Consider the following 21,683-nt stretch of genomic DNA (forward strand, 5'->3'; position numbering starts at 1 on the left):
TTCTTTGCATTCGCCAAGTGAAAAGTCAAAAGGCTTAATTTGCCATGCATGTATAAGAATAGAGAGTCAGGAATTGAGGTTGGTTTAAGTGGTGAGCTTTCCCATCTTCCCTAACAAGATGTAGGATTCAATTCCTATTCAAGCATTTGCTTGGAATTTAAGAGGGAGAGAGAGGTTGGAGGTCAAGGTGTCTGGCTTTTAATGGGCCTCTAAGTGAGGACCCTGTGCGAAAGCAGTTCATAGAAATTATACTTACCATTTTTAAAAAAAAGAAAAAGAATGGAGAGTCATTAACTCACTACACACCTTGTTTTTCCTTTATGAATCTGAAGCTCCTGGCTACCACTTTTCAGCCCTTCACGAACTAAATTAATTTTACCATTTGTAATGAGACACAGATAGGAAAATCAGGTAAAGTACTTTATTTAACATGAATGAAGTCATTTCTTAGATGCTTAAAGGTTACGTTTCCAATCATGTTGGTGCTTACAATTTGTTTTCAACAATGCAAGGACAATGTTAATTGGTGACTTGGTGGGTGACTTGTTAAGTTGTTTCACAAAAAAAGACACGGGGCTAAAATTGAGCATTGAGCTTTTTACAATATAATTGGCTTTTTTAGAAAATTAAAAATAATTTAGAAAAGAAAATAATCTACACCCAATTGTTTTTTTTTCCTATTCTTGATAACATATCACATTTACTTTCTTTTTTTTTTCACCCATTTCATCGACTTTTTAATATTTTCATCTACAATTTAGTTTTTTCTCTCATACTTTTGAATTTCATCCTTAATTCTCCTTCAAAATGAAATGAGTAGACTAAAAAGAAATCGAAGAAGCTAAGTATTTATATGAGAAATGATAAACATCTATCTGATAGATATTTGCAAATATCTATCAGAGATAAACAAATAATAAAAGGTTAAAAAGGTGGTGATGTGGGTCCCAAGAAATAGAAGAAGAATAATACACTATTTATATTTCATGAACACTATTTGTTAGTTGCATAAACACTATTTGTAGTTGCACGAACACTATTTGTAGTAGCATGAATACTATTTTTCAACTCACAATTTTCGAGATCACTTTTTTGTTTGACTGACAATTTGCAATTTTCAAAATCACTTTTTTGTTTGATTGACAACCTATTCCCATATACATTGACAGATCTATCCATGTGCAAACATCTATCAGATAGATGTTTATTATTTCTTGTATTTGTATATCCCCAATCCAAAGGCCAAAAGAATAGTACTCCGAAGGCAACAATAAGTTAAGGATAGGAGTTACCTCATCAAGTGGGTAGAGCGCTCCCCTTGGCCCCTGAGGTCAGGGGTTCGATCCTTACTTTCAGCATAAGATATTTCCTTTGCATGCTATGCATACCTTACTAGCCAATGTGCTGGTGTTTCCTACCGGCTAATAGCCTTATAGGAGTTAGCTCTTGGGCTGACTCAATTTCCTAATTAAAAAAAAAAGCAACAATAAGTGGTTTGTTGTATAAAGCTAAATATGTTTGCTGGTACTTTCCCACTAGAACTACTTTTGTTTGGGTTTTAATGGAATTTAGATATTTTAACTCACGTTATGTCGGATTGAACTGTCTTCACTGTACTCCTCAGTCCTCATAATTCAGATCAGACGTCAACCCATGCAATATCTACGGACTATCTAGAGCTAGCTACGCCTTTTTCCTGATTTTAATTTCGATATACTAGCATTAGCAGCATAGGCGGCTAAGGCCATGTGCAGAGGGCCCCAAAATATAAGGGGCCCAATTCTATTAGTTGTTCTATTAAAGGGGAAAAAAAATCTAATTCTTATTACAAACTATTCATTTTCAATTTTATAGAGTGTAATGTTGGAGGCAAATTTTAAATTTTCTTTGTTTGGTGTTTCTTCTCTTCCTATTCTCCAAAAAAGACCAATGACCCTCCCATCTCTTCCTATTCACCAAAAAAATTTAATTTTTAAGCCCTTAATTTTATGAGACGGCCCTGAATTTAGCAGACATGAAATTAAATACCAATGGACCTTACTTCTTCAGTTCTTTGTACTCACACTCTCCCTCTTCTGATTTTATTGCAACAGTCTTTCACTTGTACTACATACAGCTTTAGAAGATCAATAATGCATGTAGACATGCATGAGTTATAGAAGTTTCCTCCAAAAAGTTGATTTAATAATAGTACTTCTTTTGATTTGCTTTTCTATTGCGACGTTTTCCATATTTGACAATTCTCTATTAAATTGCAATGTTTTCATTTTTTAGTAATATGCTCTCTCTTTTTCTCTCTTAGCACATTTGGTTCTTTTTTTATACTTCATCCGTTCTTTATCTACGTTGTTTCCTTTTGCACAAGCTAAGGACCAAGATGTTACAAGGGACGTAATAAAACAATGAAGAATTAAAGAACAATCTACACAAAAATTAATATTGTTTACTAACGATATATATGTTGATGTAAGTTGACGATTACTTCTCTATTTGGTTTTAAAGTTACACATTAAGACAATCTAACAAAGTCACACTACCGCATGATAAAATTTTTATCTATACCAAAGAAGAAAAAATATGACCAAGATTGATAAAAATATGATCTTGATAAATCAATAAAGTAACCAGATAGGGAATTACTATTTACTTTTTAATTTTAACATCAATGCATTACATATGTTTTCTTCTGAAAAGAAGCTTAGTTTGAAATGGAGTACAATGCAACAAATGTAAGAAAAAACCTTCTTCAAAATGGAGTAAAGTCCAAAGTGTGTCAATTGTTAAAAAAAAAATCCTTCTTTAGAAATGGAGTATTACAATGTACAGTGTATCTGTGTATGTCATGTGGAAACGAATATTATTAGGCATATATATTACTCCAAATATATGACCGTTTAATTCGTTAAGTGATTCTAATTAATACGGCAGTTAATCAGATTAGGTACTTGGAATGACAGTTGTTTAATTAAATCTAGCAGACTACCACCTTTCACTATTCAGTGAGCTCGTTACATGTTACATTTCTTGTTTAAATTTCAGTACTACTGATATATTCTAGGTGATTAATAATCTTCAGGAGAACTTATATTATTAGGAGATATTAGGATGCCGTGAATCTTGTGTTCTGACTTCTAAACAACATACTCAACATTGCCTATTCATACTAGATCTAAATTGCATGTGATTTGAATTGAAAGAATACCCAAAAATGAATTGTAATTTCCTTAGGGTCTGTTCTCCCCAGCTTATTTTCAGTTCAAATCAGTTCAGTTCAGATCAGTTCAGTTCAACTCTTGACAATACTTTTACTCTCACATATCACTATTCATTTCAGTTCAGTTCAATTCAGTTCAGTTCAGTTCAATTCAGTTCAATTCAATTCAGTTCAGTTCAATTCAGTTCAGTTCAGCTGTTTTATGCCGAAGAGAACAGACCCTTACTCTGTCTTGTTTCCGATATAACTCTCATCAACTAGTCCCCAAAACTTACGGTACTTGTATAGGGTTTACTACACCTGTTTATGTTTTGGGCCCTGTTTTTGTACTAGACTGTTTAAGCTAATAGAAAGGGGACTATATATAAAAATTCTTGTAATCTTTTACCACCTTCATTATGCTATAATTTGTACTCTCTGCTCTCAACTAAGACATTCTGAATGCACCACGTTAATTTATGTGTTTATTATTCTCGTTCATTTGTTTTTTTGGTTGTTCTCGAAATTAGAGATTTTTCGAATTATCATTCATTTTTAAAGAAGCTAACTTACTTGATTCTTCAACCAAAAACCACCTAAAGTTTTTGCTCTTCGTATATTGTGAGATAGGGCTTCTTGGTTCTTCTTGTACCATAGTCCATAAGACAAGGTTTACGATATATAGTAGAGTGTTATCGACTTATCGGGCATAATAATTATGTTACTAATAAGGGACATTGGTACGTCCATCTGTGAAACTGAAACTAGTGTTAAATTCGGGTGATGTACGGTGCTACTGCTCAAGTGCTAACATTATGTAATTGGTTAACTAAGATGATAGATAATATGGAGTAGTTCAGAGCTCAGTGATGAATATTTCCGAACTAATTTGCTACTCCCTCCGTCCCAAAATATAGTTTCCATTTTCATATTTATTTCCACATTTTCCCGTAATTTTTCTAGAAAAACCGTATCTCATCATTTATTTGCTTCTTGAATTATGTTTTTTCCTTTTTTTATTCAACCAAAATGTTACAATTAATGTTTTTTCACCAATTATTTTTCATTCTCTCTCCTAAAATCATCTTTTCCCATCAACATTTGTTTAAATAAACAAAAAATCTTTAATATCCCTCTTATATACTACCTCCGTTCTCTTTTAGTTGCAACGTTTGACAAATTGCACTATTCATGTTCTCTTATTTGACCACATTTATTGATTTATATGTTAAACAAAATATAGTCATGTGGGGTCTTGTTTGATTCGTTTCGATGTAAGCTTTCATAATATCAAATTTTTATAATTTTTACTTACATACAATTAGAGATAAAACGATTTGAAATTATACATTGGCAATCGTGAAAGTCAAAACGTTGCAACTAAATAAAAACAGAGGTAGTATATATTCTACTTGTATAAATTACCGTGAAAAAAAGGAAAATGAAAATTATATTTTGGGACAGAGGGAGCATTTTGCTGTGTAAAATTCTGTTTGTATGAGTATTATCTTATCAGGTTTAAGAAAGTACGTGACAAAAAATAATAGGGAAAAACAAAGAAGCCAATTGGTATCCCAATAACATTCGTTGCATGGTGCACACTGCACACAATCCCTGCATGCACATGCATGCTTAATGCTATTGTTTTCCTTAATTACATACACACACGTGACGCACAGTACGTGTGCGGCGGATTAATTAAGTATTTAGGGATTAATGTTCTTGATTATCGGGTAATTAGAAGATTAAATGTCTCTAATAGTTGACAAATGAGCCGTAATGAATCTGTTAATTATTCTGATCCTTTGAACAACATACATCATTGTTTTCTAAACTAATTTAATAGAAATACTAGTAGCACGTTACATGCAAGGTTAAGATGTATATAGACTACTACTATTACTATAATCTATAATGTATTAACATCTTGATCACTGAAACCAGTCAAACTAAACTACATTATCGAAGAAAAATCATCTCTTTTTTATCACGTTCATTGTTATTAGCAAATTAAAACTGGTGGAAGACATTGTATGGTTCTAGTTTTCTACGAGATTATTAGATAAAGAGAGATTAATAACGGGCAAATGCTACATTTACCCGGTGGGTAGTTAACCCACTAGAAATAGTCAAATAGAGTATTAAAAAACTATTAAAACGGATGAGTTGGATTCCACTATTTATCATTTCTATTAGTAACGGGTTGTTGACCTATTGAATAGATAAAGTTTTTTCCATTAATAACTATGTTCTGATTTGATCATTAATTGATTAGGTATATTATATATATGAACCGAATATATATGATAATGATATACATGCATGCATGCACCGTTGATGTGGCGTATAATAATGCCACGTACTTGGTTTAATTGAATTGGGATTCTCTTAATGTGTTATCATTAATTGTCGATATAATTTATACGTCAAGAGCCTTTTGTGTCCATCAAGAGTTTTGTGGCGTAACCGAGTAAGGTTTACTAAAATAAATGCCAATATCACAATTGTGTTAGAATTAGTGAAACTCTTCAATATTTCATATATTGATAACATTTATAGGGATGACTAATGGTGAGAATCTATCAAATTAAGGAGCACAATTGAGAATTGTACTCCCTTTACGCAAAATAGAACATTTATGATAATCAAAACGAACGTTTTACTGTTGAAATAGAACATTACAGGAATTCACTTACAAATAAAACGAACATTTTACTTTTGAAATGGAGCATTACAAGAGTACACTTTATTAATATTTTTTTTTTTATAAGAGTCAACTGATCGGTTCTAAACAACAAACAAATCAGATATCCTCCATTGATCAAGAATTTCGATTTTTGGAAAGTATCATGATCATCCAATAAGAAGGCTTTCCATTTTTTCAAATGAACGATTTGAAAAGGAACATTTTACTATTGGAGTAAAACATTATCGGAATTCAATTATGAAAATGAACATTTTACTATTGAAGTGGAACATTACCATAATTCATTACTTAAATAGAATATTTGCTCATGAAACATAGAACATATTTTTACGAAAAATAGAAAATATTTTTTATTGAAAAATAAGCTGTAAATGAACATTTTTTAAATAGAACAATTGCTTATCCAAAATAGAACAATTTTCACGGAAAATATAACATAATTTTCTACTGAAAAATAAGCTTAAAACGAATATTTATTAAAATAGAACATTTGCTTAGTGAAAATAAAACAATTTTAATGGAAAATAGAACATAATTTTCTACTGAAAAATAAGCTTAAAACGAATATTTATTAAAATAGAACATTTGCTTATTGAAAATAGAACAATTTTAATGGAAAATAGAACATATGTTTTTGCCGAAAAATATGCTTAAAGCGAACAATAATTGAAGTAGAACATTTATTTATTGAAATTAGAACAATTTTCACGGAATATAGAACAGATTTTTTCGTTGAAAAATATGCTTAAAATGAACATTTGTTGAAATAGAACATTCACTCATAAAAAATGGAACAAATTTACTGGGTGCATCGTGTACACCATGCTCCTGGAAGCACAATAGAATATTCACTATCAAATAGTGCAAAAGATCAAGGTGAACCCTGAACTCTCTAAAACAACTTATTGTTGCTTGTTAGGAATGTGGGAGATACAAGGAGCAGAGAAAGCCATGAACAAATTGAAATGCATAAACTATTGGCAATAACAACATTTAGTTAGAAACATAAGTCTACTTTTAAGTCATACAGGAACTGAAACCATAAGTCATCTTTTCTTTACATGCCCTATTACTCAAGAATATTGGAACTCTAATCATATAAGGCAAAAAAATTGGTCTATTGTACCTACTAATATTGAACAATGTCTTGCCTCACTTCGTCACCGTCCTAAGGTTATTCGTTTGGTTAGCTATAGCCTTTGGAGCATATGGAAAGAACACAATTCTATTGTTTTTGAAAGAAGTAATGTCAACATAGATCGTATATACTACAGAGCCTGGTATTTGCAACAGGAATGGACCGCTCGTTCATTGGTAGATATCTCTCACACTATCTCTTCCCTCCCTCTGTGCAGGCCACCTACTAGAGTTTCTGTTCAATGGCGCCCCCCACCGCAAGGATGGTGTAAACTTAATTTTGATGGCTCTGTTGTTAGGACGACCTCCGCTTCGGCTGGTGTAATCATCCGTAACTCTACCGGACAAGTATTAGCATCCCAAACTTATCATTTTGGTCAAACTTCAGCTCTTGTAGCTGAGGCATGAGGATTACGCAGTGGTCTTATTTTTATGCGGAACATTTATGTCGAAGGAGACAACCAGGTGGTAATTCACATTCTTCAAGGTCGATATTCATGTCCATGGAGCATTAACACTCTCATCAATGACATCCGGTTGAAAATTAGTCAAATGACTATTTGTTCCATAGATCACATTTTCCGCAAAGCCAACTGCACAACAAACTATCTATCTAAAAAAGGTCACACTATTTCTGCTGCGGTGGTGGACGTTGACACAGGAAATGATCCTACACTTGCCTATTTTGTAAACCTAGATTTGTTAGGTTACTCCCTTTAGAGAAGAGTGCCCTAACTTCTCCTTTTGTACCAAAAAAAAAAGTCTTCTTTTAATCTTTATTCGATGTGTGATAACCTATTCGATCTTACGATCGAATTATTTCAAATAATGTGAATCCATAAACAAATTAAAGTTTCATAACCATGTATAATTCTTATAGAAAACCAATTATAAATTGAATATAAATATAAATATCAAGTAATGCAAGAAGACAATCTGATTAAGAGTATAGTAATGGTGAACAAATAGAACGAATAGCTCAATTGATAGGATAGAGATTAGCAATAATGATAATGCACATTAATTCAATCTTTGTTATTCAAGACTCAATATCTACTTTGACCAAGTTTTTCTTTTCCATCTATCAAGTTATGATTTTACTTTTGTTTATTTTGATTTGTAAGTCAATCTATAAATTATTATTATGTGGTAGATATTTGATCTATAGTAAGGTTGAACCTTAACCATGATAATTCTGATTGCTTGATTATCCTATACCTTATTAATTGGATTCATATGCACTAGCTTATTTGAAAGTTCTTATTGTCAGTGAGACAATGCTAAGTTATGAAATATTGGTATGAATTAAACCTTAATTTCTCGATTCGTAGAAGGAGGAATGGTGGGAGAGTGAGAGAGAGGAAGGGGGAGAGTGATTGAGAGCATATGACTTATGAGATTAAAAAAAGACTGATCGTTATTTTTGATTTGAAATGACGTCTTTTTTGGTTGGATTTTAAATTGTCCAATTTTGACTTATTTCTTATAAGCCGTGACTTGGGCCAAAAACAATTTCAAGTTCTTAAATAATCCAAAAAATAATTTGACGCAATTCCGAAATTTCGAATGAAATTCCATAATCCAAACAGACCATAATGACATTCAAATTCAAGTAGTGAACTAAATTCTGACAAATGGGCAATTACTCCTTACCTAGAAATGAATAGCTCAATTAATTAAGAAAATCGGACTCATTACTAAATAACTACAAATGAATAAATCAATTAATATATAAAAATCTGATTCAATTACACAATACTAGTGGATACATACCACTCTTAATTGATAGTGTAACGCCCCGACTTTTAAGCATCACTATTAGGTTAATTAATTGCAAGGATTAGCAGCGGAAGACCTTCTTAGCTTAGTCGGTGCGTCACTGCCGTACTCTCCACACAGGAAAGTACAAGGCAACATTCTTTCATATAATTAAACCTCTATAATAGTGGTAGTAATTCTAGAAATATATATAGATAGCTTAAGCATAACTAATGTTACGAAATCTAGTGATCATAAACTTGGATTACATAACCGTCATAGTCGCGTGAATTAACGTAATTTAATCCTCACTGCTACGTCATCCCATCTTCATATGCATACCTAAAACAGAAAAACAAAACGTCATGAGCCGAGGCTCAGTAACGTACTACTCTAACAACGTAAATTCATTTCAATTCATTTTCTTTTGCAAACAGGGAGAAGAGAATATAGTAAAAATCATTTCGTAAACATACACTTCGAATCAGGAATTTAAAAGTCATTTTCGTTCATATTATCTCCATTATCACGTTTCATTATCAGAAAAACTTTCTTTGGTTACTTTGGCGAGTACAGAGAAGGCATAGCCACCGAGGATATTCATCCCCCATCAGAAGGTGACATATAACATCATAGATCATAACAGAAGGCAAAGCCACCGAGGATATTCATCCCCCATCAGAAGGTGACATATAACATCATAGATCATAACAGAAGGCAAAGCCACCGAGGATATTCATCCCCCATCAGAAGGTGGCATATAATGCCAGACATTGTAACAGAAGGCAAAGCCACCGAGGATATTTATCCCCCATCAGAAGGTGGCATATAATGCCATAATGCGGGTGCCACCGAGGACGTTGTCCCCCATCAGAAGGTGGTGTTGCCGCCAGATAACATAACAGAATGACACGTGCACGACCCAGAGAACATAGTACTGCCATTCACCATCTTTCACTTTCATTTATCATGTTTCGTTTCTTTTGAGTAGTTTTCAGAAATCATAATAAAGTCATTGCACAACGTCATCAAATCATTCACAAAACATTTCATATCCCGCACACCATATAAAATATAGCATAAAACATCACTATAAAACAGAGTGGAAGGGGAGTGCGGGTGTTAGCAGTAGACGTTACCTGGAATCCTGCTTAACAACCTTGATCGTAGGGAATGCTTGTAATATTTCTTCCGTTTTAATCTAATAATAAATTCAAGAATTAATGAAGACTTATTAATATTTTATTCGGAATTCTGAGTTTACTGATCCGTTTCCATCATGTGTCCATTTTAGGAGGTGTGTAGGATTTTATATATTACCGTCTTTGGTGGTTAGTAATAGTCATAAGCATTCTTTATACTTGACGACTTAACGTTTAAATTATAATTCATTATGTGTGATTATAGACGACGTCTAACCACTTCGTATTTTATAATTTCAAAACGTTATAATTTTTGTTAACCTTTAATTCAGAACCTCATTCTATTAGCCATAGGGTCCTTTAAACATATTATTGTCATTTTATAAATTAAAACAATGGTCATTAATCTTATGGTTCATGAATCGGGATTAATAATTTGTAATTATGGACTTCGGAATATAACACTTTAATTCTTGAAATTTGAACTCTATACACAAGTGTCTGCTACGTTATTATATATATATATAAATTAACAAGTAAACTATACTTAATTAATATTACTCTTTAGTTGATATGTTAGAGTTGTATGAGATATAATATTAAGATTATCGCATAGTATATCGTTATTTAATCGTTTATTAGTCACGATCTAGTCTCATAATAATCAAATTGCAAGGATTACATACATACATATATATATTAAGTTCTGTTATATTTTAGTTGAAACAAGTATGAAATATAACATTATGACATATTGTATCATTATTTAATCGTGAGTCCTAGTTAAGTTCATAATAATTAAATTAAAAGAGTCATACTTTATAGTGAGTTTCATCATATTTTAACTAACCATCAATATTAATCCAAGTGAGTTAAAGAATTTAACTATATATCTCACTTAATCTATTTTCATTTACTGATTTATAAAATCAGCCCAAATAATTTGTCAAACTTTTAAGCTTGAAAGCCCAACGAAAGTATAACACAACATATAAAGGGGAGAGCAGGTATGTTGAAACATACCTCTGCTTCAACCGAATATCGTGAACCAGAGAGCAAGGGAGAACGAACGAAGCTCCGGCGAGGCGGGGCAGAAAATAAGGGGTGGTACGGCGGGACGGCGCGGGCTCGGTGGTGCTGGGCGGTGCGCGCGGGTCAACGATGCGACGAGGAGGGAGACACGACAGAGAGGGGGAAACTGGGAGAGAGGAGGGAGAGGTTCTGGTTGACGGTGCGGTGGTTGTTGTTTCGCGCAGAATCAGGGGTACGGTTATGGCGACGGTGGCGGTGGGTGGTGGTGCTGCGGTGGTTGAACGAAAACAGAGGAGAGAGAAAGTTGTGAAAACAGAGGAATTTGAGGGTGGTTTGGGTGGCGGTTTTCCGACGAAAACTCAAATGGTTTGAGTGAATGGTTTGAGGAGATGAACATGGCTATTTATAGCCATGGTTGAGTTTCAATTTCTGCCCAAATGAATTGATGGAATTGAATTACCAAAAATGGGTTATTGGGTGATTTTGGTTGAGAAATGAATTTTATATGAATATGAGTTTGATTGAGCAAGAATAATCCATTTTAGAGTTAGAAATTCATGGGTGGGTTGTTTGAGAAAAGAAAACTGAAATGGGTCGAAGGAGAAGAAAATGTTTTTCTGTTTCTTTCAATTTCTTCTTTTTCTTTTCCTTTTTCTTTTTTTTTTCTTTTTTTCTTTTCTTTTCTCTTTTTTTTTATTTTCCTTTTTATGTCATGAATTTCTTTAGTAATTAATTTGTTATTTATTTGTAACTCTTAACCATACATAATGTATACATATTTTTAACGAACTAATTATCCATTGGACATAAAATAACGAAATTCGATTATAACTAATTATTAAATGAAAAAAATTTAGCCACTAATGATTATTATTTAATTTAAGCAAGTTTAAATTTTTCGGGATATTACATCCTTACCCCCTTAGAAAAAAAGTTTCGTCCTCGAAACTTGAGAAAAATCGGTACCACGTTTCATGGAAATAGTTTCACATTTTATTTAGATTGTTAACACATAAACGCGTCTTAAAACTATCATAATACGTAGCAATAGCGTCATATAATGTGAGTTCGTCAATTCGTACAACGATTTAGGCCTCAGGAGTAGAGAAGGTTTCATTATCGTTATTTTCATGTTTATCAGCTCCAGTTGATTGCATCATGTATACTCTTCCAGCTTGCGAAGATCCTCGTGCAGGGTTTCTGTTAACGTTGGTGTTACTTGTGGTGCCCTTATATCCGGAAATTTGTCCGCTTCCTTGAGTTCGTCTAGGATTGTAGTTGTTCGTATGTTGGTTTCGAGAGTCTGGCATGGGACAATCTCTAACCAAGTGGTCTCGCTTACCGCATCGGAAACATTGACCTGTCCCTTGTCGACAGTCTTTTTCCAAATGCCCTTGCTTACCACACTTATTACATTGGAGCGGTTGTCTTTGATAACGATTGTTCTCCGAGAATCCCATGTTCAACCTCTTGTTGGAGTCGTTGATGGATCGACCATCATGGGGTTTTTCATTTCTTTTACTATTTTCGTATATCTCTTTTCGAAGCTTCATTTTTCGCTCGACGTTGATAGCTCTATCATACAATTCTTGGTAGGACTTACTCATATGCGCAGCAAGCTTTTCTTGAAGTTCCAAGTTCAAACCTCCTTCGAAACGATTCATTCTCTGACGATCGGTGGTTACTAGGTCGGGAGCAAATCGAGCCAATTCGTTAAACTTCACAGCATATTCTAAAACGGACATGTTCCTTTGCTTCAGTTGGATGAACTCGGATTCCATCTGGAGCTGCAGAGATTGAGGGTAGAATTGGCTTCTCATAACCTCCTTTAGTTTTTCCCATCCGAACCCAGGCTGACTTTGCATGCCCTTGGTGGTTTTCCACCAGAGATCAGCTTGCCCTTTCAAATAAAATACTGCAAAGTTAACTCTCCATTTTTCGGGACACTGAATGGCATCGAATAACTTATCCATGTTGTTTAGCCATTCTTCGAATTCAGGGGTCTGGCTTGCCGTCATAAGTTGGCGGATTATGCGCAGAGAATCTTTTAAATGTATTCGAGCATTCTTCTTGCTCCGTCTTGGCCCTTTGTCGATTCCCGTGTAGTAGTTCCATCACCACGAGCCTCATCAAATCCATTCGATTATCGTTTGCAACGTCTCCCGTGGCATCTCCGAATACGGGGTCATTTCGTAAAACGTCAAGTCTTGCCCTTATTTCATCTAGTGAAACATCAGGCTCTTGGTTCCCATTTCCGCCATTAGTAGGATCGCTTTCACTTGAAGCCATTTCTAATACATTAATTGTATTAGAATCATCACATGTTCATGCACAAACATCGTAGATAAATAATATAAAATATTGTTCCCGTCCCGTTCCTAGCACTCACGCTCATATCGTTTTTATTTACCATTTTCATAATCATATAGATCTCCTTCTTAAAACCATTTTATAACTTTATAACCTAATTCTTTTATTTCTTTTTATATCCTATTTCTCATTTTAACTTTCTTTTCCCTAAAAACTCGTTGGCATGAAAACCCGAGTTTCACTAATGGTCCTCAGAACCTTGGCTCTGATACCACTCTGTAACGCCCCGACTTTTAAGCATCACTATTAGGTTAATTAATTGCAAGATTAGCAGCGGAAGACCTTCTTAGCTTAGTCGGTGCGTCACTGCCGTACTCTCCACACATGAAAGTACAACTGTACAAGGCAACATTCTTTCATATAACTAAACCTCTATAACAGTTTTGTAATTCTAGAAATATATATAGATAGCTTAAGCATAACTAATGTTACGAAATCTAGTGATCATAAACTTGGATTACATAACCGTCATAGTCGCGTGAATTAACGTAATTTAATCCTCACTGCTACGTCATCCCATCTTCATATGCATACCTAAAACAGAAAAACAAAACGTCATGAGCCGAGGCTCAGTAACGTACTACTCTAACAACGTAAATTCATTTCAATTCATTTTCTTTTGCAAACAGGGAGAAGAAGATATAGTAAAAATCATTTCGTAAACATACACTTCGAATCAGGAATTTAAAAGTCATTTTCGTTCATATTATCTCCATTATCACGTTTCATTATCAGAAAAACTTTCTTTGGTTACTTTGGCGAGTACAGAGAAGCATAGCCACCGAGGATATTCATCCCCCATCAGAAGGTGACATATAACATCATAGATCATAACAGAAGGCAAAGCCACCGAGGATATTCATCCCCCATCAGAAGGTGACATATAACATCATAGATCTAAACAGAAGGCAAAGCCACCGAGGATATTCATCCCCCATCAGAAGGTGGCATATAATGCCAGACATTGTAACAGAAGGCAAAGCCACCGAGGATATTTATCCCCCATCAGAAGGTGGCATATAATGCCATAATGCGGGTGCCACCGAGGACGTTGTCCCCCATCAGAAGGTGGTGTTGCCGCCAGATAACATAACAGAATGACACGTGCACGACCCAGAGAACATAGTACTGCCATTCACCATCTTTCACTTTCATTTATCATGTTTCGTTTCTTTTGAGTAGTTTTCAGAAATCATAATAAAGTCATTGCACAACGTCATCAAATCATTCACAAAACATTTCATATCCCGCACACCATATAAAATATAGCATAAAACATCACTATAAAACAGAGTGGAAGGGGAGTGCGGGTGTTAGCAGTAGACGTTACCTGGAATCCTGCTTAACAACCTTGATCGTAGGGAATGCTTGTAATATTTCTTCCGTTTTAATCTAATAATAAATTCAAGAATTAATGAAGACTTATTAATATTTTATTCGGAATTCTGAGTTTACTGATCCGTTTCCATCATGTGTCCTTTTAGAGGTGTGTAGGAGTTTTATATATTACCGTCTTTGTGGTTAGTAATAGTCATAAGCATTCTTTATACTTGACGACTTAACGTTTAAATTATAATTCATTATGTGTGATTATAGACGACGTCTAACCACTTCGTATTTTATAATTTCAAAACGTTATAATTTTTGTTAACCTTTAATTCAGAACCTCATTCTATTAGCCATAGGGTCCCTTTAAACATATTATTGTCATTTTATAAATTAAAACAAGGTCATTAATCTTATGGTTCATGAATCGGGATTAATAATTTGTAATTATGGACTTCGGAATATAACACTTTAATTCTTGAAATTTGAACTCTATACACAAGTGTCTGCTACGTTATTATATATATAAATTAACAAGTAAACTATACTTAATTAATATTACTCTTTAGTTGATATGTTAGAGTTGTATGAGATATAATATTAAGATTATCGCATAGTATATCGTTATTTAATCGTTTATTAGTCACGATCTAGTCTCATAATAATCAAATTGCAAGGATTACATACATACATATATATATTAAGTTCTGTTATATTTTAGTTGTAAACAAGTATGAAATATAACATTATGACATATTGTATCATTATTTAATCGTGAGTCCTAGTTAAGTTCATAATAATTAAATTAAAAGAGTCATACTTTATAGTGAGTTTCATCATATTTTAACTAACCATCAATATTAATCCAAGTGAGTTAAAGAATTTAACTATATATCTCACTTAATCTATTTTCATTTACTGATTTATAAAATCAGCCCAAATAATTTGTCAAACTTTTAAGCTTGAAAGCCCAACGAAAGTATAACACAACATATAAAGGGGAGAGCAGGTATGTTGAAACATACCTCTGCTTCAACCGAATATCGTGAACCAGAGAGCAAGGGAGAACGAACGAAGCTCCGGCGAGGCGGGGCAGAAAATAAGGGGGTGGTACGGCGGGACGGCGCGGGCTCGGTGGTGCTGGGCGGTGCGCGCGGGTCAACGATGCGACGAGGAGGGAGACACGACAGAGAGGGGGAAACTGGGAGAGAGGAGGGAGAGGTTCTGGTTGACGGTGCGGTGGTTGTTGTTTCGCGCAGAATCAGGGGGTAGCGGTTATGGCGACGGTGGCGGTGGGTGGTGGTGCTGCGGTGGTTGAACGAAAACAGAGGAGAGAGAAAGTTGTGAAAACAGAGGAATTTGAGGGTGGTTTGGGTGGCGGTTTTCCGACGAAAACTCAAATGGTTTGAGTGAATGGTTTGAGGAGATGAACATGGCTATTTATAGCCATGGTTGAGTTTCAATTTCTGCCCAAATGAATTGATGGAATTGAATTACCAAAAATGGGTTATTGGGTGATTTGGTTGAGAAATGAATTTTTATGAATATGAGTTTGATTGAGCAAGAATAATCCATTTTAGAGTTAGAAATTCATGGGTGGGTTGTTTGAGAAAAGAAAACTGAAATGGGTCGAAGGAGAAGAAAATGTTTTTCTGTTTCTTTCAATTTCTTCTTTTCTTTTCCTTTTTCTTTTTTTTTTTTTTTTTTTCTTTCTTTCTCTTTTTTTTTTTCCTTTTTATGTCATGAATTTCTTTAGTAATTAATTTGTTATTTATTTGTAACTCTTAACCATACATAATGTATACATATTTTTAACGAACTAATTATCCATTGGACATAAAATAACGAAATTCGATTATAACTAATTATTAAATGAAAAAAATTTAGCCACTAATGATTATTATTTAATTTAAGCAAGTTTAAATTTTTCGGGGTATTACATCCTTACCCCCTTAGAAAAAAGTTTCGTCCTCGAAACTTGAGAAAAATCGGTACCACGTTTCACGGAAATAGTTTCACATTTTATTTAGATTGTTAACACATAAACGCGTCTTAAAACTATCATAATACGTAGCAATAGCGTCATATAATATGAGTTCGTCAATTCGTACAACGATTTAAGCTCAGGAGTAGAGAAGGTTTCATTATCGTTATTTTCATGTTTATCAGCTCCAGTTGATTGCATCAGTATACTCTTCCAGCTTGCGAAGATCCTCGTGCAGGGTTTCTGTTAACGTTGGTGTTACTTGTGGTGCCCTTATATCCGGAAATTTGTCCGCTTCCTTGAGTTCGTCTAGGATGTAGTGTTCGCTATGTTGGTTTCGAGAAGTCTGGCATGGGACAATCTCTAACCAAGTGTCTCGCTTACCGCATCGGAAACATTGACCTGTCCCTTGTCGACATCTTTTTCCAAATGCCCTTGCTTACCACACTTATTACATTGGAGGGTTGTCTTTGATAACGATTGTTCTCCGAGAATCCCATGTTCACCTCTTGTTGGATCGTTGATGGATCGACCATCTGGGGTTTTTCTTTCTTTTACTATTTTCGTATATCTCTTTTCGAAGCTTCATTTTCTCGCTCGACGTTGATAGCTCTATCATACAATTCTTGGTAGGACTTACTCATATGCGCAGCAAGCTTTTCTTGAAGTTCCAAGTTCAAACCTCCTTCGAAACGATTCATTCTCTGACGATCGGTGGTTACTAGGTCGGGAGCAAATCGAGCCAATTCGTTAAACTTCACAGCATATTCTAAACGGACATGTTCCTTTGCTTCAGTTGGATGAACTCGGATTCCATCTGGAGCTGCAGAGATTGAGGGTAGAATTGGCTTCTCATAACCTCCTTTAGTTTTTCCCATCCGAACCCAGGCTGACTTTGCATGCCCTTGGTGGTTTTCCACAGAGATCAGCTTGCCCTTTCAAATAAAATACTGCAAAGTTAACTCTCCATTTTTCGGGACACTGAATGGCATCGAATAACTTATCCATGTTGTTTAGCCATTCTTCGAATTCAGTAGGGTCTGGCTTGCCGTCATAAGTTGGCGGATTATGCGCAGAGAATCTTTTAAATGTATTCGAGCATTCTTCTTGCTCCGTCTTGGCCCTTTGTCGATTCCCGTGTAGTAGTTCCATCACCACGAGCCTCATCAAATCCATTCGATTATCGTTTGCAACGTCTCCCGTGGCATCTCCGAATACGGGGTCATTTCGTAAAACGTCAAGTCTTGCCCTTATTTCATCTAGTGAAACATCAGGCTCTTGGTTCCCATTTCCGCCATTAGTAGGATCGCTTTCACTTGAAGCCATTTCTAATACATTAATTGTATTAGAATCATCACATGTTCATGCACAACATCGTAGATAAATATATAAAATATTGTTCCCGTCCCGTTCCTAGCACTCACGCTCATATCGTTTTTATTTACCATTTTCATAATCATATAGATCTCCTTCTTAAAACCATTTTATAACTTTATAACCTAATTCTTTTATTTCTTTTTATATCCTATTTCTCATTTTAACTTTCTTTTCCCTAAAAACTCGTTGGCATGAAAACCCGAGTTTCACTAATGGTCCTCAGAACCTTGGCTCTGATACCACTCTGTAACGCCCCGACTTTTAAGCATCACTATTAGGTTAATTAATTGCAAGGATTAGCAGCGGAAGACCTTCTTAGCTTAGTCGGTGCGTCACTGCCGTACTCTCCACACAGGAAAGTACAAGGCAACATTCTTTCATATAATTAAACCTCTATAATAGTGGTAGTAATTCTAGAAATATATATAGATAGCTTAAGCATAACTAATGTTACGAAATCTAGTGATCATAAACTTGGATTACATAACCGTCATAGTCGCGTGAATTAACGTAATTTAATCCTCACTGCTACGTCATCCCATCTTCATATGCATACCTAAAACAGAAAAACAAAACGTCATGAGCCGAGGCTCAGTAACGTACTACTCTAACAACGTAAATTCATTTCAATTCATTTTCTTTTGCAAACAGGGAGAAGAGAATATAGTAAAAATCATTTCGTAAACATACACTTCGAATCAGGAATTTAAAAGTCATTTTCGTTCATATTATCTCCATTATCACGTTTCATATCAGAAAAACTTTCTTTGGTTACTTTGGCGAGTACAGAGAAGGCATAGCCACCGAGGATATTCATCCCCCATCAGAAGGTGACATATAACATCATAGATCATAACAGAAGGCAAAGCCACCGAGGATATTCATCCCCCATCAGAAGGTGACATATAACATCATAGATCATAACAGAAGGCAAAGCCACCGAGGATATTCATCCCCCATCAGAAGGTGGCATATAATGCCAGACATTGTAACAGAAGGCAAAGCCACCGAGGATATTTATCCCCCATCAGAAGGTGGCATATAATGCCATAATGCGGGTGCCACCGAGGACGTTGTCCCCATCAGAAGGTGGTGTTGCCGCCAGATAACATAACAGAATGACACGTGCACGACCCAGAGAACATAGTACTGCCATTCACCATCTTTCACTTTCATTTATCATGTTTCGTTTCTTTTGAGTAGTTTTCAGAAATCATAATAAAGTCATTGCACAACGTCATCAAATCATTCACAAAACATTTCATATCCCGCACACCATATAAAATATAGCATAAAACATCACTATAAAACAGAGTGGAAGGGGAGTGCGGGTGTTAGCAGTAGACGTTACCTGGAATCCTGCTTAACAACCTTGATCGTAGGGAATGCTTGTAATATTTCTTCCGTTTTAATCTAATAATAAATTCAAGAATTAATGAAGACTTATTAATATTTTATTCGGAATTCTGAGTTTACTGATCCGTTTCCATCATGTGTCCATTTTAGGAGGTGTGTAGGAGTTTTATATATTACCGTCTTTGGTGGTTAGTAATAGTCATAAGCATTCTTTATACTTGACGACTTAACGTTTAAATTATAATTCATTATGTGTGATTATAGACGACGTCTAACCACTTCGTATTTTATAATTTCAAAACGTTATAATTTTTGTTAACCTTTAATTCAGAACCTCATTCTATTAGCCATAGGGTCCCTTTAAACATATTATTGTCATTTTATAAATTAAAACAATGGTCATTAATCTTATGGTTCATGAATCGGGATTAATAATTTGTAATTATGGACTTCGGAATATAACACTTTAATTCTTGAAATTTGAACTCTATACACAAGTGTCTGCTACGTTATTATATATATAAATTAACAAGTAAACTATACTTAATTAATATTACTCTTTAGTTGATATGTTAGAGTTGTATGAGATATAATATTAAGATTATCGCATAGTATATCGTTATTTAATCGTTTATTAGTCACGATCTAGTCTCATAATAATCAAATTGCAAGGATTACATACATACATATATATATTAAGTTCTGTTATATTTTAGTTGTAAACAAGTATGAAATATAACATTATGACATATTGTATCATTATTTAATCGTGAGTCCTAGTTAAGTTCATAATAATTAAATTAAAAGAGTCATACTTTATAGTGAGTTTCATCATATTTTAACTAACCATCAATATTAATCCAAGTGAGTTAAAGAATTTAACTATATATCTCACTTAATCTATTTTCATTTACTGATTTATAAAATCAGCCCAAATAATTTGTCAAACTTTTAAGCTTGAAAGCCCAACGAAAGTATAACACAACATATAAAGGGGAGAGCAGGTATGTTGAAACATACCTCTGCTTCAACCGAATATCGTGAACCAGAGAGCAAGGGAGAACGAACGAAGCTCCGGCGAGGCGGGGCAGAAAATAAGGGGGTGGTACGGCGGGACGGCGCGGGCTCGGTGGTGCTGGGCGGTGCGCGCGGGTCAACGATGCGACGAGGAGGGAGACACGACAGAGAGGGGGAAACTGGGAGAGAGGAGGGAGGTTCTGGTTGACGGTGCGGTGGTTGTTGTTTCGCGCAGAATCAGGGGTAGCGGTTATGGCGACGGTGGCGGTGGGGGTGGTGCTGCGGTGGTTGAACGAAAACAGAGGAGAGAGAAAGTTGTGAAAACAGAGGAATTTGAGGGTGGTTTGGGTGGCGGTTTTCCGACGAAAATCAAATGGTTTGAGTGAATGGTTTGAGGAGATGAACATGGCTATTTATAGCCATGGTTGAGTTTCAATTTCTGCCCAAATGAATTGATGGAATTGAATTACCAAAAATGGGTTATTGGGTGATTTTGGTTGAGAAATGAATTTTATATGAATATGAGTTTGATTGAGCAAGAATAATCCATTTTAGAGTTAGAAATTCATGGGTGGGTTGTTTGAGAAAAGAAAACTGAAATGGGTCGAAGGAGAAGAAAATGTTTTTCTGTTTCTTTCAATTTCTTCTTTTTCTTTTCCTTTTCTTTTTTTTTTTTTTTTTTTTTCTTTTCTTTTCTCTTTTTTCTTTTCCTTTTTATGTCATGAATTTCTTTAGTAATTAATTTGTTATTTATTTGTAACTCTTAACCATACATAATGTATACATATTTTTAACGAACTAATTATCCATTGGACATAAAATAACGAAATTCGATTATAACTAATTATTAAATGAAAAAAATTTAGCCACTAATGATTATTATTTAATTTAAGCAAGTTTAAATTTTTCGGGATATTACAGATAGAGTATAAATCTATTCCTGGGGCCTCAACCATCAGCTTAAGCTTTTAGTTGAGTTGGTCCTTTGACATGGTATCAGAGCCAGTGTGACATAAAGGTCACGGGTTCGAATCTCATCACCCCCTCATTGCTAAGTGGAATATTTAGCGCCAGGTATGAGGGAGACCTGTGCTGCATCCACACTTCAAGCCCAAAGGGCTCTTGCGTGAGGGGGCGTGATAGAGTATAAATCTATTCCTGGGGCCTCAACCATCAGCTTAAGCTTTTGGTTGAGGCCCCAGGAATAGATTTATACTCTATCATTAATTATTCAAACAAGTCAAGGAACAGGATCTTGATATATCATCTAATTTAAGTATTGAG

At 34.7% G+C, this 21,683-nt stretch overlaps 1 protein-coding gene and 1 long non-coding RNA gene across 4 annotated transcripts; both read right to left on the reverse strand.

Moving 5' to 3' along the window:
• Nucleotides 1-8,749: 8,749 nt before the first annotated feature.
• LOC104904636 (uncharacterized) lies at nucleotides 8,750-13,612 on the reverse strand. 3 transcript variants are annotated; one of them, XM_057391973.1, is made up of 3 exons: nucleotides 10,961-13,612; nucleotides 9,935-9,996; nucleotides 8,750-9,137 (listed from the first exon to the last, which is right to left on the reverse strand). In XM_057391973.1, exon 1 carries the CDS (start codon nucleotides 12,985-12,987, stop codon nucleotides 12,058-12,060), a length of 930 nt encoding a protein of 309 aa, XP_057247956.1. In that variant the 5' UTR covers nucleotides 12,988-13,612; the 3' UTR covers nucleotides 8,750-9,137; nucleotides 9,935-9,996; nucleotides 10,961-12,057. The 3 variants fall into 3 exon arrangements, with proteins under 3 accessions (XP_057247956.1, XP_057247957.1, XP_057247955.1); XM_057391974.1 differs by lacking the exon at nucleotides 9,935-9,996; XM_057391972.1 differs by having other exon boundaries at nucleotides 8,750-9,996.
• A 118-nt stretch (nucleotides 13,613-13,730) lies between these two features.
• LOC130590106 (uncharacterized) lies at nucleotides 13,731-16,379 on the reverse strand. The gene is made up of 3 exons (XR_008967768.1): nucleotides 15,691-16,379; nucleotides 14,670-14,731; nucleotides 13,731-13,873 (listed from the first exon to the last, which is right to left on the reverse strand). It is a non-coding gene; the product is annotated as an uncharacterized LOC130590106 (long non-coding RNA).
• Nucleotides 16,380-21,683: the final 5,304 nt, after the last annotated feature.

The sequence above is a fragment of the Beta vulgaris genome, chromosome 9 (assembly GCF_026745355.1).
Source record: "Beta vulgaris subsp. vulgaris cultivar EL10 chromosome 9, EL10.2, whole genome shotgun sequence".
Lineage (NCBI taxonomy): Eukaryota > Viridiplantae > Streptophyta > Magnoliopsida > Caryophyllales > Amaranthaceae > Beta > Beta vulgaris.